Source organism: Petaurus breviceps, unplaced genomic scaffold (genome assembly GCF_028583685.1).
Source record: "Petaurus breviceps papuanus isolate PSGF00001 unplaced genomic scaffold, PetGlider_PUasm1.0 78, whole genome shotgun sequence".
Lineage (NCBI taxonomy): Eukaryota > Metazoa > Chordata > Mammalia > Diprotodontia > Petauridae > Petaurus > Petaurus breviceps.
In genome coordinates this window covers 2,698,234-2,715,952 of record NW_027186502.1, presented here as the reverse complement: position 1 = coordinate 2,715,952, position 17,719 = coordinate 2,698,234, and the positions used below count along the sequence as shown (strand labels likewise).

Genomic DNA, 17,719 nt, shown 5'->3' with positions numbered 1-17,719 from the left:
GGTTGCATGGCCGGTTGTTGTTTCTGGGTGTGGTGCTGAGTGTCTGGGCCCGGATTTGATCCGGGTCGTCCCGGCACTGGAGCCGGTGCTCTTGCTCGCTGAGCCACCTGGCCAAAGTTGAACAATTAACATTCCTACATGGAAAAACAATAATTGTAACCTATGAAACTTTTCTCAGTAGTTGAAGGGATTAGAAAAATATATATGTATATATATATATATGTCTTTATATGAGGGTATGCGGGCATATGAATACATATGTGAATGTGTGCATATACGTTTACAGGTATACATAGATAGAGGGCATGGGACCAATTTAACAGGAAGGGATGATACTTAAAAGGTGAAATTAAGAAGTGAGAGGAATACAATGAGAGGAGATGGGGAGAGACAGTGGGGCAAACTATCTCATACAGAAGAGGCAAGGGAAAATGGTTACAATGGAGGGGAAGAATAGGAAGGCAAATGGGAATAGGTCAACCTTATTCCTATTGAATCTGGCTTGAGAAGGGAGGGAAATACACACTAAATAGGGGATCTCACCCTCCAGGAGAATAGGGGGGGAAGGGGATCTGAGGGGGGATGATGGAAGGGAGGGGAGGCTGGGGGGACGGAAGTTGGAAGCACCCACTTTTGAAAAGGGACAGGATCAAAGTAGAGAATAGAACAAGTGTGAGGTGGGATAGGAGGGAGGGAAATATAGTCAGTCTTTTACAATACATCTACTATGTTATTGTTTTGCATTAGCCACACATGTACAACCTATACTAAACTGCTTGTCCCCCCAGTGGGGGTGGGTGGCGGGGGGGGAAGGGAATGAATCTGGAATTGAAAGTTTTAAAATCAAATATTCAAATATATATATATATATATATATATATATATATATATATATATATATATATATATACTATTATTAATACCACCTTACATGTAATTAAGAAAAAAGATATACAGGCACTGAGGCATAGAGATCCACTGGAAAAGTTGAAACGGGTATGGGAGAAAATATGGGAGAGAGCAGATTGGAGTTGGGGATATCCTGTGGGACTGCTGTTTTGGGGGGACGGGTGGGGGAAAAACGGGGAGAAAATTTGTAACTCAAAATCTGGCAGAAACGAATGATGTAAATCAGCAGTTAATAAAGCATTTAAAAAAAAATAAGGTATTCTTGAAAAATTGTGAAGTTCTAGTTTCATAGCATTTTATTACAAAAATATGATTACAGTCAAATTAGTTGAGGCAGTTGCTTCTTTCTTCTGTGTTTTGCCCCACCTGAGGTCCATCTGGTCAAATCTATCTTCATCCAAAATGGCCAGAGTAAAGAAGGGAGAATGATCACTTTCTACTTCAAAAACCTGAAAAAAACCTTGAAACCACAAAGTAAAATTAGTTTCAATTATGAGGGTGAGAAAAGTAACAGATTAACAAAAGGATGGCTTTTAAAAAAAAATGCTACAATTTAAGTTACCGTGCATGCTCCAATGGATTCAGAAGTTATTTCTTTACAGAAATTAATAGTATGTTTTAGATACTACAATTGGGAAAAGTAGTCTGAATATGACCTTGAAGGATTTTGCTGTCAACAAATGCAACTGAAGAACCAACCTATAGAAAAAATCTTTTTAGGTAAGAGGTTCTTAACCTGATGTCTGTGGCCTTTTCTTCCCCTCAACTGTACTTGACAACTGGTTTCCTTTGTAATCCTACTATGTATTTAGAAATATAAATTGAAAAGTGAGATAAGGTACAATTAGACCTAGAGTGAGGATTTGCTAGCATAGGACTTTCTGTGCTTAGATAAGGTAGGACACATTAGATTTACTCTGCATTATACAATATTTCCAATTATTTTATTAGTGTTTCTTGACACTTCTTTTTGACAAAATTTGAGATTTATAGTGGGCCAAAAATCTTTTCATTTGGATAACCAGGAAAATCTATAATTTTTAATGAAATACCCCTCAAAATGAAGGCTCTTAGTCAATAATTCTCATTTTAAATTTCTAAATGTGATTTCTGAAGCCCTTTAAAATTAACGAAAGGTTTTGAAAATTACAAAGGTTAACTGACATGACACTATGTAAGGAATATCAATCAGCATTACTATCTTTATACTACAGAAGTTGTTTCAAGAACAGAAGAAAAATGCCTATCCAAGGATCAGACTAAATATGTAATTTAGGATTCTTTCATTTGATCCTCTCTAATACTTTTATGTGTTTCATCTAGAAATTTATATCCATATGTGGCTCACACATAGTGGTTGGTGGTGGTTACCTTGTCCCTGGGTTCTTGAAGAGGACCAAAGGGACATCACTATGTTGGGGTCAAGTTATAGTATGTGGCTGATCAGACCAATATGAGCTCAGAAAGGCTCTACCATAGGCTGAACACAAATAGTCCATATGAACATTTGGAATGGAATTTGGAATTTATTGCAAAATAACTACACATATGATAAAAAGTCTTTATGATCTCAAAGCACTTAGCTCATGCCAACTCTAAGGTGGGTACTCTTAAGTTTTATCATCTTGCTTTGTCAGGTAATAGAACTGAAGGTTGAAGAGATTAAGTGACATGTCCAGGTACTCAGCTGGTAAATTAAAGAGTCAGGATTCAATCTCTGGTCTCCCTGACTCTGCCTTATTTTTTCCACTAAAACATGCTTCTGAATATGAGTATAGCATGCCAGCCTGATATCCTCTACTCTAACCTTTTTTTCTAGCTCAGGGCTATACTTGTTTCCAAAGTCCTTGTTAGCCAGTAAAATGAAAGAGATATCTATGATCTCAGAGAAGGACCCTTTTCAGTTTTCAGAAACATAATTTCTGACACAAATCAATACAATTTTAAATGGTACGCGGTGGCAGGGTTTAGTGGAAGGAGCACTGGACTTAGAAATGAATAATCAGGGGTGGCTGGGTGGCACAGTGAATAGAGTGCCGGCCCTGGAGTCAGGAGGACCTGAGTTCAAATGTGGCCTTGCCCTCCCCCTTCATAGAGCAAAAAAAGAAAATCATAAAAAAATGAATAATTAATGAAACAAGACTCAGAATGATTACTACTCAAAAATCTGGTGCCACAGGATACTTTTTATTCCATTTTACTCTTAGGGAAACTGAGAGAACAAAAAAGAAACAGAAGCAGGATAAGTTTATGGACTTTCAAAAAGTCACACAAGTTAGTACTTAGAGGGTTTAAAGAAATAAAACAACCACCTATTTGATCTTACTATAGTGCTGTAAGTGAAGATTTCCTAAATTGTCTTTGGAATAATGTAAATAGCAGTTTCATCATAATATTTTGATATTGGTGACATTCCCCTTTAAAATATCAAATGTGAAATTATGTAGGTATAAAAATGTATGCAGCAATTATTTGCAATGAAAATAAGTTAATTTCTCCTAATTTGCCCCCAAACTTCCCTCATCTGAGTACATAGTATTTCAGTTGTCTTCATTTGTGTCTGACTCCATTTGGGGTTTTCTTGGCAAAAATACTGGAGAGGTTTGACATTTCCTTCTCCAGCTCATTTTGCAGAAGAGGCAAACAGGGTTAAGTGACTTGCCCAGGGTCACACAGTAATTGTCTAAAAGCTGGATTTGAACTCAGGTCTCCCTGACTCCAGGTCCAATGCTCTATCCTGAGTAGATAGCATACATGTATAAGTATGTACAGTTTATATCAATATGCTACAAAATGTTCAGAGGCATCATGGCGTAATGGATGTTGGACTTGAAGTAAAAAAGGACTAGGTGCAAATACCACCTTAAACACTAATGAGATCTGCGAACCTGGGCAAGCTACTAAATTTCTCTTCTTCCTTCCTCCTCATCTCACAACCTACTACCTCTCCTCTTTCATCTGTGCCTTAAGAGGTCTTTCTCCAGTAGACTGCCCCCTTTTACTATCATCCCCTCTATTTCAATAATCATCAGTATCTCCCCATCTACTGGTTCCTTCTCTGCCATTTACACAAATGCTCACGTCTCCTCTATTCTTAAAAATCCTTCACTTGATACTACTATCCCTGCTAGCTCTTGCCTTCTTTCTCTCCTTTTTAGCTAAGTTCTTTGAGAAAGATATCTACAATCACTGCCTCCATTTCCTCTCTTCTAAATGCTCTGCAATATGGCTTCCAATGCTTCATCACTCAAATATGATTTTTACAAAGTCACCAATGATATCTTAATTGCCAAATCTGGTGGCACTTTTTCAATCTTCATCCATCTTGACCTCCTTAACTTCTGATGCTGTTGATCATTCATTCACTTCTCCTCGATACTGTCTTTCCTCTAGGTTTTCATGACATAGACATCTCCTGGTTCTTCTACGTGACTGCTCTCTCAGTGTTGATCTTCACCCAGGTTATACCCATTAACTGGGTTTCCCAGAGGGCTCTGTCTTGGGCCTTGTTCTCTGTCTATATTATGTGAACCTCTCTCCTGAGCTCCAGTTTCACACCACCAACTGCTTTTTGGACATCTCAAACTGAATGTCTCAGAGATACATGAAACTCATATGTCAAAAAGCAAAACTCAATACCTTTACCACAAATCTTTTACTCTTCCTAACTTGATGATGGTACCACCATGCTGTTCTCCCAGTTACCCAGGTTCCCAGACTCAGTCATTCTCAACTTCTCTATTGTACGCACTCCACATATCCAATCTGTTGCCAAGTTTTGTTGCTTCAACTTAGTTCCTCCCTATGTTTCAGTCTTCTTACACTACACTCTCCATATTCTGTACAATCTAGTGACAGTGCCACCTTACTGTTCTTTCCACACAGTATTCCATCTCTTAACTGGAGATACCTCTTATGTCTAGAATTTTATCCCTCCTCACTTCAAGTCTCCTGGCCTCCTTCTAGATTCAGTTCAAATATTACCCTTATGCAGGAGCCTTTTTGGCCCCCCTCACTAGTGCCTTCCCTCTGAGATTGCCTTCAACTTAACACTGTATATACATGTACATGAAGTTGTTTGTAGGTTGTATTCCCATTAGAAGCTCCCTGATGGCTGAGATCCTGTTTTTATCTTTGTACCTCCAGCACACAGCAGAGTTATCTGACACATATCAAGAGCTTAATAAATGCCTGCTGAGTACTTAGACCTTAGTTTCCTCCTCTATACAACAAGGGGGCTGAGTTTCATTACCTCTAATGTGCCTTCTAGTTCCAAGTCTATGATCTTATGAACTATTCTATGACCAATTAAGATTGGAAAATACCATCCTGGATAAATATACACTAAAAAAGCCAAACATACCATGAGCAAAATCTAGGTTTTGTATTTGTATTCGGGCTGTATTATTGCATCTTGGCAAAGAAAAATGGTTCTAGATTCAAGCTGGTGCTCTGCTTCCATTTGGGGTGTCTACCCCAGGGTTAAGCATTAAAAGGTTCTAGATAGACATCCACCTAAGAGAAACCTGGCTTAATCTAGAATTATCATATAATCTAAGTAGCTTGTCAGCACTGAAAGGCAAAAAATTTAATTCCTCCAAACTCAAAAAAGACCATACTATGTAAAACAATTGTGCTGGACACTGTGAAAAGAAAACTAAGTTCTACCTGAATGGAGTTTAAAATTGAGGGTGGGAGGAAATAGCAAGTACACAAATAACTGATACAAAAGATGAGAACAAAGGAGAAATCCAAGCAAAATGTTATGAGAAATCCTAGTGAGGTTCTTTTTATCTTGGGAAGGGTAAGAAGTTGAAGGAAGAAGGAGACACATATATAGGAGGAAGAAACATCTAAGTTGTACCTTGAAGGAACTTCAAGAGGTGGAAATTCTGAAAAACAGAGAGGAAATTTCATTCCAGATATGGCGATGCCACAAGTAAACCCAGAAAGATAGGCAAGTAAAGACTGAAAGTGAGAAGTGAAAGCAGCCCAATTTTAACTGGGATGTTGAATGTGAAGAGGAGTAATATGAGATAAAGTTAACTAGGCTGTTTTAGCCAGCTTCTGGAGGGCTCCAAATACCACTGGCAGTAATTTTTAGTTTATTTCTTAGGCAATGAGGAATCACTGAAGGTGTTTAAGTATGGAAGTGGTGTGATGAATGATATGTTAGGAAGATTACTCAAGCAGCAATGTAGACAATCGATTGGAGAGGAGATTAGAGGAGAAACAGAAAGATCAATTAGGAGGCTGGTACCATAGTCTAAGTAGAAGAAGATGAAAGTCAGAATTGCAATGGTTATGGTGGGAGTAAAAAAGAGATGCCAAACCAAGAGATAATTAAAAGATGGAACTGGCCTATGTGTATTTGTGTGAAAGAGAAGTGTCTAAAATTACCCCTAACAACAGACAACCTCAAGATACAAGTCACTTATCTTCTATAAGAAAGAACATTTTCTGTATGATATGAGAATTATCTTAAGTACCTTCTGTGCAGTGAATAAAAAGACACCAGATGGACTGTGGTGTCTCTTAGAACAGAACTAATTCTACTCCCTGAGAAAAACATCTCTGAAGGGACACAGAAAATTTTACTTTTTATGAAAAGGGTTGGATATGAAAAAAAATGTTGGCATTGTTCTTTTTTTTTGTTTGTTTTTTGGAAGGCAATTGGGGTTAAGTGACTTGCCCAAGGTCACATGGCTAGTTTTTGTGTTAAGTGTCTGAGGTCGGATTTGAACTCAGGTCCTCCTGACTCCAGGGCTGGTGCTCATTTCTCACTGCGCCACCTAGCCACCCCCATGGCATTGTTCTTTTAAAGTATACCTCCTGCCTCTTAAATGATCGTGGTTATACAAATACAACTTTAAACATTTTAATTGTGAACATTCTTCAATATTTATGATAGAAAAAAGAAGTGAGACCCTATATATCCTAGAAAAAGGATTTCCAGGAATATACCAATTGAACTCAAGGGCCTCCAAGAGCCTTTCCAACTTTGAGAGTCTGTAACTGGTTCCCTCCTTAAACATTAGGGTTATTACTTGTTCTAACTCTATATACTTCTGAGCACCCTCCTTGTTCCAAGTATACATACAGTCTTTTCCCTGTCCTTTTTTCTTCTTCTGAACCTAAAAATCTCCCATTCATCCCCAAGGGCAGTCCCCCCCCTTTTTGGAGGGGGGAAGGCAGGGCAATTGGGGTTAAGTGACTTGCCCAAGGTCACACAGCTAGTGTCACATGTCTGAGGCTGGATTTGAACTCAGGTCTTCCTGACTCCAGGGCCGGTGCTCTATTCACTACACCACTGGACAATTTTTAAAAAGAGTAAAAGGGAAAGGAGATAAATACTCAAAAACTTATTTTAGTGCATTGTAGATGCTTTTCTTTGTTATAAGTTTGGGAGTGATGGAGGGAGAGTAGGAGTTTAAGGGGCTACTTGAGTAAGAAACCTAATTGAACCAAATACCATTTTCCATAAGATCTCATTTTCCCTCTAAATGTCTGAAAAAGGAACACAATGTGTCCTTAGGAGTTTGTTCTTAGTAAAAGACATCTACTTGGTGTTCAATGCTGTGAATGTTCTGACACATTTAATGTATTTACAAAAACCAGTAAACATGAAAATGGAGTACATTCACAAGTACACCACAGATTTCTCTTATTAACTCTAGAAGCTTTATGAAATCATCCCTAACTTACAAAGCAATGTGTTACAGTGGGAAGAGAAGTAAAATTGGACTAAGAGGTCCAGGTTCAAAATACAGCTCTGCCACTTTTTACTCTGTGACCTTGGGATAAGTCACAACTTCTCTGGGCCTTAGAGTCCTCATTTCTAAAACGATGAATTGGACTAGATGATCCTTCAGGTTCCTTCTAGGTCTAAAGCCTGTAACTACTGCATGATGGGGAAATCTCTAGGGCACTAAACAGAAATCACCAATTTTCAGAGTTCAGAAGTTCCCAAGTTATCTAGTCTATAAAGATCTCCCATTAGTGAAAATCCACTGCTTCCTAGAGCATCTCATTTTACTTGTAGATTATTCTAATTGTTAGGGCAGTTTTTCTTTATATTAAACTTAAGTTTGTATCTGCAACTTTTAGTTACTATTCCCAGTTCTATTCTTTGAGGCCACATAGAAGAAGCAGAATTCCTCTTTCATGTGAAAGTCTTACAAGTATTTGAAGAAAGCTACCTTAACCACTCTTGGACGTTACTCAGACATTTGGATGTTACTAAAGGTACTCAGGTTTTTCAACTCATTTTCACATAGAATGAGCTGCCTTCCTCAGAATTCTTTTCAGCTAATTAATAAATGACTCTTTATAAAACAAGACATTGAGAACAGAATGCAGTATTTCAGATGTGACTGACCAGGGCAGAGTATCAGGGGAAGTATCACCTTCTCATTCCCAGATACTGTACCTTTCTTGAAAAAAACCAAAGAGAGAATTAATTTTCTTGGCTGTCATGCAACATGATTCACAATGAGCTTGTAGGTATTTGTAAAGTACATCAGTACAGTACTGCTACATGGTATCCAAACTTGTTTCCTTCCTTCCTAAGGGGTATTAAAGAGTAAGCTTTATTACAGAGGCATACATAGAAAAAAAGCAAGGGCAAGAGCTAATTGAGTTGAGATACACAAAAGGAAACACACAAAAGTAAATTAGGAGAAAAACAGGTAAGCAACGAATGAGAAATGAGTAGTGAGAGACACAGAAACACTGAGAGAGTGAGTTACAGGGTTAGAAATACAGATGGAAGGAGAAAGAAGGATAAACTCAGTGACAGTCAAAAAAGCAGAGAGGTCACTTTTTTAGTCTAATTTGAAGGTAGCACATTTTTGCATAAAAGTATTTTTAAAAAGTTTTGATTCACTTTGTCTCTAGCACTTACTTCTAACTCATATTTGCATAATAATCGCCAAAAAAATTAATCTTGCTGTCCCTTTCCTGAATGTGTTGTTCTCCCACCTGCACCCTCCAACAACAATAGCAGCAATAAGGGTTGGAGTGGTAAGAGGGCAAAGATGATATAAGGCAATCCTTTTATTTTTTTAGAAACTACTTAAAATTTGCTTTAGTTTATTCTTCACCCAGATTTTTTTTGGGGGGGGGAGGGGGAAGGCAGGGTAGTTGGGGTTAAGTGGCTTGCCCAAGGTCACACAGCTGGTAAAAGTGTCAAGTGTCTGAGGTCAGATTTGAACTCAGGTCTTCCTGACTCTAGGCTGGTGTTCATTCACTGCGCTACCTAGCCACCCCCTTCACCCAGATGGAAGCATACCATCTGCTCTCCTTTTCTTTTGTTATTTTGTTTTCTCTTTCTCGTGGCTCCTCCCATTACCTCTAATTCTTCTTTACATCATGACTAATGTGAAAATATGTTTAATATAATGTATAAGTAGAGCCTGTATCATATTATACACCATCTTCAGGAAGGGGAGGAGACGGTGGGGGAGAAAATTAAAAACTCAAAATCTTATGGAAGTGAATGTTGAAAACGAAAAATAAATAAATTACATTTTTTTTAAAATTAAAGAAAGTACGTAAAAAAAATCTAGCTAGATATCAAATAGGTTATTGAATTCCATCCAGCATTAAATGTGTTGAACTGCACAGTTTAATTAAGAAATTTATGACATCTATGACCATGGATTTAGGTTTGGAAGTGACCTGAGGCACCATCTAGTCTAAACCCTTCATTTTACTGATGAGGAGACTGAGATCCCAGAAAAGTTGAGTGAAAGTCACAAGTGGAATAAATGGCAAAGCTGGTTTGAACTCAGGTACATCAACAGGAAGGGGGAAGGAGGAAATTTTTTTCTCTGGGTTCTTTTTTCTTTTTCGCTCCAAATCTAGCCCTCATTCCATTTCATAACACTACCACTTTAGGGGTACCTTTTCTTTGTTCATTTTAAAGGGTGAAGCTACACTGGCTAAAAACGTTTGAACTACATATTGATGGGGAAAATACCTATGTGAGTTTGAATGTGTGTCTAAGTATACACACACATACAGACAACTGTCTTATGCAATCCTTCTAACAGACTAATAATTTTAACTCTGCTAAGAGCCAAAAACTAAGGAAAGAAGACTTACCACCCAGAGTGTAAATCCCAGGAGGCTTAATCTCTCTTCCATCCTCTTTCCCCTTTGTTTCCATCATCTATTTCATGTTCCACTTCCCCCTTTGCAGAATTTTCAGGTCACAATCACCAGTCTGAAGAAGTCCTTCTTCTACTGCAGCCACCTACCAGTTTATTACTCTGCTGCACCAGAAGGGTATATAGAAGAAGTTCTGTTCAGTATCAGATCATTAACCAAACAGGGTTCCTTTGTCCAACATACTGTGTCTGTGTCTTCCTACTATTTTTATGGCCCCTGTTACCAAATATACATATCACACACAGTAAGGTTATGGTTAACTTTTAAGAAAGACTGATGCAACATTGGTAAAATTCCAAAATGAGAAGCTTAAGCTAACTCGGCAATTACAATCCCTAAGAGATACTTTTCTTTCTTTTAAAAAATAATTGGCTTCTTTCCTAATTCCACTGCTAAGAGCTATATTAAAGGTTCACTTCAGATACTTAAAAAACTGAATTTGGTAGTCCCAAATCTTGAAAAATGGCATTTCAGAGATTGCCAAAATAGCAGCAGAATGAGCAGAAATTTAATTTTTATTAGTTTTTTCTAGAGCCTAGTGGGGATATAGCTTCCTGATTTTTCAATGTTTTGGACTACTTAAAATCACAAACATACACATATAAACCTCACCTACATTTGAAATGGGACATCTACATATGCAATATAATGATTTACTTGAAAACTGCTAATTACTTAGAAATTCTACAACACTGTTTTTCTACTGGAGAAAATTATTAATACACATTTCCCCAAATAACATATACATTACTTACAACACAGACACACACTGATACCGACAGACACACACACACAGCAGAATGAAGAGGGAAAAAGAATACACGTGTAAAAGAGATAAGAAAACATTTTTAACACGCCTATAAAAAGTTTTATTTTTACAACTTGATATTAATTTATCTTCCCACCACCACTGTTTAGGAGCATTATAATATTTTTGTTGTTGTAGTTGTTATGCTAGCTACCAAGGTACTTAATTCAATAACCAAATAATGATCCTTAAAGGATCATTTTCCCCCTTTGCCCACCCCCAGCCCCCCAACAAAAACAAATAAAAAGAGAAGCTGTCTGCCAACATTTAAAGATGAATACTATTCTAAGCACTGAATTCTAGTTTAACAGAGGGAGTGAACTGATGTTCCATTTTCCTCCTCATTTATTTCCCCAACTCTCAAACCCCATCCTTTGACCTCAGTATGCAGGGTGAGCCTGAGCAGAAGAGTTGGTGACATCAGGGCTTCGCCATTCCCATGGCTGTTCTCAGAGGCCTGCTGTGCTTCTGGGAAGTGGGGCACAGGGAAGTCTCTGACTGAAATCTAAAACAACATTTTGACCACCCACACCCCCATCCCTCATCTCAAATCTCAGTGGTAGCCAGCAGGTTTAAATGTCATATATCCAGAACAACTGTACCAATTGTATGTAAGTATGGATGAATCTACTTGAAAATAATGTATCCAAGGCCTCTTAAATTATCACCACACCTACCAAATATACCTGGGTCATTAAAAATGGGACACAGAGTGGAAAGTCTCTGAAACTATCTCTCTATGCCCCTTAAGGCTATCTATTCCATATCATCAGCTGCTGACCACCACAGTCAGCTATAGACCAAAGTCCTCTGGGCTCATTCCTTCTTAAGGTATCTCATAATACTTCAAGAAGTGAACTTGGGATTCCTTCTTTTAAGAATTTCAATGAGCTAGGAAAGATATCATTGCCTCACAATTCTTGGTAGGAATGACTTCTATTTTATAAGAGAAAGGTGAAACACAGGACTAATGACTTTGCATACATGCAATAAGATGCAGAGGCAAGGCTAAATGACCTTTTCCCTGAATGATGCTTACTAAAACCACTGCCTCTCTGGTTGTGGGGTAAGGTGAAATCATAAGGCTCATCAAATTTAGCTTAAAAAGAAAAAGAGAGGGTAATGCAAAACAGTAAACTAGGGAGTAGTCTAACTGAACTAAATAGTTTTGTTTCTGATTTTGCCTTTTACCAGCAAGCACAAACTAAGCCAAATTTCTTAATCACTATATTCCTCTGTCCCATCCCACCTCCCACTTCCCCAAGCTACCTCCCCCAAATCCTGTGATTTTTCATCTTTAATTTTATAAGATCATTTGAAGATAGGAAATTACAATTTTTTTCCCTTGTTAACATGAGAGCCAGAGAAATACTTGGTACTGAAAGATTAGTTCTTAAATTACTTTGTAACTAGTTATTTTCTGTTATCTTTCTATTTCTCAATATCCTTGCTCAACTTTATAATAATGTCATAAAAATCAAAGTGCTGTAAGGACTTAGCTAAATGCTATTATAGTAAAAAAGTATAACATTTAGCCTAATTCCTAATTTTACCTTTTCAAAACTCTAGTTTTCCATACCTGTCAACTCTTAATTGATGTCTTTATACTGTGAGCTCACTGTGTACTTGGAACACCAACCCCTGTAAAAGCTTAAGCCAGAGTAGCACAATGGAAGAAACAAACAAACCCAAAACAAAAACAAAGCCAAAAAATCCCCCCCCCCACATTCTAAAATATCCCAATACAGACACATATGCAAAGAATAGAAATATATCTATGCCTCTAAACAGCCTCCCCCAAGAATGCTATGTGCTTATCCCAAACAGTTCTAAAGCTCACCCAAATGGGGAAATTAAATAAGAAATTTTATAGGTATGTTTATGCATTTTTTTCCCTAAATCAGAGTCAGAATCTCTATAAACCAATTACTTTTCCTTAAAATGAAATGGGGAAGGGAAGAAGAGAGGGAGGACGGGAAAGGGTAAATTAGAATATAGGATGGTGATCAGAAGCAAGCAGAAAGAGTCAAATTACCTGCCAGCAGGCTGGGGCTCTGCATGGATCCAGGCTGCTGCATTTACCATTATACGAGCTGCATTATTGGGGGAAGGGAAGTTTAAAAAGGCATTGACCCCGAAAGTTCTCAAAACTTCTCACTCATCATCAGGAAGGGGGAAGGAGGAAATTTTTTTCTCTGGGTTTTTTTTTTTTTGGCTCCGGAAAAGGCTGGCAAAGAACAGTAACAGTGGAAACAGTTAGAATGTTTCTTTAAAAAGAAAACAAAAAACAAAAAAATAAAACATTAAAGAAATAAAAAGCCAAGTTTCATTACTATAAGAAGGTTTAACACTAAAGTTAGGCACCCTCCCCAAAACAGTATACCGACAGGACTTTGGTAAAAGAAATAAAATACCACACAAAAAAGCCCAAAACAAAATTAAAAGCATTTCAAGTCAAATCTGGAAGAGGACTAGGAGATTCCAACAGCAGATTTTTGTCTACTACTGAGACACTCCAAAATCCAAGCTTCAAAGACGCTTAACATACTTTAAATAAAACATTTATTTTTTTAAAAGAAAAAGGATTGAATTTGGTTATAAATCCTGCAATATATTACTTCTTAAAATCCTAGAACAATGAAAACAAATTTTAAATAAAATAAAAAACAGTAGCAGCAGAGGTTACCTGTCTGAGCACCTACATTTCCTTAGGGAGGAGGGGATCGTGTCTCACCAGCCACATAGCCCATAAACCTTCTCAAAAAGAGTGAGCCAGGAAAAAAATAATGTAACACGAGATTTGATTTTACAGTCTCCCTAAGCCCTCCCATAGCCCCAACTGGGGTTTTACTCTTACGTGAGTAAAACAACTTTTTGTTTACCCTTTTTTTTTTCACTGGGAAGAGTAGGGGAGTTGATTTGGAAAGTCAGTGATTTCACACGATGCCTTCTCAAAGTCTGATGGAGTGCTTGATGAAAGCATGTCTCTGTGGATTTTTTCCCCCAAAGACTCAAATGTTCCAAAGCTGTTTCTTGAGCAGATAGCATGCACAAAAGATTTCAAAGTTGGGTGGAGGAAAAGCCAGCAGAAATGACTAAGCAGCTCGTGAGCATCAAAAAAATTTTTTTAAATGGGGAAAAAATAAAATGGAATCGTCCATAGCATGTGTGCATGTGTATAGTCCAACTTCGATCATGTGCAAGATGAGGAAACGATCCAGAAAATAATTTTTTAAAAAAATACAGTATTAAAAAAGTACAAGTGTGACACGCTACAAAGCTGTACAAACAATTCATACTTTGACATGATTATAGTTACACATATAATGACAGATAACATTTCTACCTCTCCAAACAGTAACGAGGTTTATACAAAATGTATTACAAATACAAAAATAAACTTAGTTGTAACTTAAACATAAATATTTGTAAAAGTTTCATTTGGCTCTTTTAGGAAGACTTAATTTTTCTCTTACCTCTATTTAATGAAGGAATAGAGGAAAATAGCTAGGCTTTACTGTTCTTTTCACTCTAACATGTGAACTTCCAAATCATAACAAGGTTGGTGAATCTATAGTTTAGAACAGCGTGATTTTGTAAATATAGTTTATCAGAGTGTGAATAAACTAGTGATGGAATGACTTCAGATATCTCCTCTTACTTTGCATGTGGATGACCTGCTATAAGTGTAAATGACATTAAATTAATTTCCCCTATTCCCTCCCTTTCCAACACCACAAACCCTAAGGTTCTTTCCCTTTATTGTGAAAGGGAAAAAAATGTGTACTCGTACACACACGTACGTACACACACACAGAGGCACTCATATAAACATACTCCAGGTGTATCTGTCATACAGAGAAAACATTTGTGGTAAATGCAACTAAGTACATGCTTCCTCCTTTCTTGATTTTTTACTTCTCTTGACCAAACAATATACTGGAACCATCAAAGTAACAGAATTCAATTAGAGTATCATCTGACATTTGATAATTTTCTGTTTATGGCTCACAAGTGTATGAAGATATACTCTGCCTATAAGCCAAATTATCTGAATGTGATTTAGAGTATCCTAAGTTTTATAATAAACTCCTCCTAAATATTATCACCTTCTACTATGAAGTCAGACACTGGCACAGTTAGCTACTATTCTATTTATCAACAGTTAACCTTCTACTGAATTTTAATGTTATTTAATTCTATTTAAAAATCCATTTGTTACATTTCTTTTTAAAATGAAAGAAAAAATCCTATACAAATAAGCATGATCAAACCTCGGTTACAACAGGTTAATACTGATCTTTCTTTTTATTGCCTTGAAGTCTCTCTAGTAGCATCCATGAGGTTATGTTTAAGGTCCACATGAAGGTAAATAGCACTGGAGAAGCAAAGAAGTAGCTCAAAGAAAAACTGCAGAGGATTGTAGGGGAGATGGTACTTGCTCTTTTAAGAATCCTGCGGAGGTTGGCAGCATTTCCATTTCTCTTTCATATATACTCCAACACCTCTTTGAGATACCTTTATCCCTGTTCATTATTGTTGTTGCTGTTGTTTGTGTGTATGTGTGTTTATGTGTGCTGATACCATTTTTGTTTCAGGGCTTTACAGATTTAGTGGGCAAGGGAGGAAAATAATAGGGAAAGCTGATGATGTTTTAATGAGACCCAATTATAACTGACCCAATACTGCTGTCTTCATTTTTCTTCTTCCCTCCCACACTTCCCTCCAAACCCCATTGAGTAGAAGGGGGAAAATGCCTGGTCAAGAGAGTGGACAAAAAGCATGTGGCCTTGAATAAACATACCATGAAAAGTCAATAACTAAGGAAAGAAATCAACTGACAAAAAATAACATACACATACACAGACCTGGGAAATATATATTCCTCATCATGGCTTCAAGTGGTTGCTTCCCCCCAACCCCCTCATGAAGTCTAATTCTTAAAACAACTCATGTTATGTTCCTTGAAGTTAAAAGCTATGTATTTCCCTTCACATCCCATTGACTTTATCTGTTCTTTCATCTCACCTAACATCAAGGTAAAAGAAAAGAAACCCCACTAGTCACCCTCCCCCAAACACACACACACACACACACACACACACACACACACACACACACAAAACCCCTCTTTCTAAAATGTGAATGTGAGTACATACTACTAGCATCAAAATGGATTCATTCAAGAGCTTAAAGAAGCTCTAATATTCCCAAATGTAAGTTATTTTTCTGTCCTCACTTTGATATACCCAACCACCATTGAAAGACAAAACAAAGGGAAAAAAAGGAAAGGAAAAAAGGATAATAAAGATGCACAGGCTTCAATTCAGTGTCTTGTTAACAAAAGGTAGCGTTTTCTTCACTTTGGCCATTGTTAAAGATGCAGGCATAGAGCAGGGAATATTGGACTAGCATGTATTAAAAAAATGCAACATTAACATAGTATATAGCTTCCAAAAGACTAAAACACTAACAAATACAAGGCAATGCACATATTTTTAAACTAGTGTAAGTTTTTCCACATTCGATTAAATGTTACTTTGTACACCAAACATTGCAACGCTGTTCATCTATCTTCCATTATGCAAACATGCCACTTCTGTCACTATATAAGAAATGTTTTTACAGATCACACCTATCTTGCTCTCCCATCTAGTATGAAAAACAAAATCCAAACATAAAATATGAAGCACCCATATTAAAACTGTTCTGGAAAGATTTGTAAAGACATATGGACATAGAAGTGGATACTGAAATGGCAGAAATTTCAGTTTTGTATATTAAAAGGCTTCTTTAATTTTAGATGTTTCCTCTGACCCATTTCTAATAAATGATCTCAAGAGAGGGGAATTATGGTTTGCAGCATAGTGTTGACTTTCCAAACACAAAAGATATAAGGAGTTGTGCAAGTATCTTATATCCCCTCTTCTCTGGCCCTTTATAATATAAGCACAATTCATTCTGAAGGTTATTTTAAAAGGTAACAATAGTGAAGGAATTATCTACTTGAGCCTGAAGACCTTATATCCACTTTTCTGCCTTATTAATTCAGATGGTAAAATTCCATTGAATGGTTATTAAAAAATGGGGGATAGCAGTGACTGAAAAACACAGGTTTTTTCCTTTTCTCTCTTTGTTCTCTTATCTAACTTGGCTCAGTTTCCCCTCCAGTTCCCTGAGCTTCCCTCATAAACAGCATTGCAAGTTGGTTTCAAAAAAAGGAAGGAAAAAAAAGGAAAAAAAAGAGAGAGAGAGAGAGAGAGAGAGAGAGAGAGAGAGAGAGAGAGAGAGAGAGAAAGATTTACAAGGGCTTTGTTTGTTAATTATTTACAGGTGGAGTCACTCCACCAGGAGTTTGATTTCATTGGCTAGCAGCTGGTTCATGTTGAACAGGCCCCCTGGGAGCTTGGTGAGTAGCTCCCTCTCCGTGGTTTCAGGGTCGCTGTCGACAGAGCTGGAGCTTGCGCTCATGTTGTCGACAGCAGTGCTGGCTGGGGGGCCCAGCTCTGGCTCACTAGTCTCGCTGGCCGTGGACACCACGGAGAGCAGGGACATGCGCCGTGTGAGCCGGCCAGGGGGCAGGAGGGAGGTGGCATAGTCCGCTATCATACCAGCTACGTCTAGATTACAAGCCTTATCAAAGGCGATGAAACCTACATTTGCATTGGCCTCGCAGACGCAGAATGAGCCGTCATCTTTCATCAGTAGGTCAATGCCGCACACATCCATTCCCAAGATGTTTGACACCTGGATGGCAAGCTGTTTTCCTTGTTCACTCAGTGAGCACATCATTCCCACACCACCTAAGAAAGGCAAAGCCACATGGGTAGA

The 17,719-nt window shown here is 37.6% G+C and overlaps 1 protein-coding gene across 5 annotated transcripts in view; it reads right to left on the bottom strand.

The window, feature by feature from the left end:
- Positions 1-1,187: 1,187 nt before the first annotated feature.
- RIMKLB (ribosomal modification protein rimK like family member B) overlaps positions 1,188-17,719 on the bottom strand; it is a 96,685-nt gene continuing 80,153 nt past the window's right edge. The window contains exons 6-9 of one of the 5 annotated variants that reach the window (XM_069106097.1): positions 13,575-17,691; positions 12,924-13,115; positions 10,015-10,184; positions 1,188-1,369 (exon numbers count right to left, since the gene is read on the bottom strand). In XM_069106097.1, the coding sequence (XP_068962198.1) occupies positions 17,228-17,691 (464 nt within the window). In that variant the 3' untranslated portion in view covers positions 1,188-1,369; positions 10,015-10,184; positions 12,924-13,115; positions 13,575-17,227. Of the gene's footprint in view, positions 1,370-10,014; positions 10,185-12,923; positions 17,692-17,719 lie in introns of all 5 variants that reach the window. The other 4 variants (XM_069106099.1, XM_069106096.1, XM_069106098.1 and 1 more) reach the window with 4 other exon arrangements.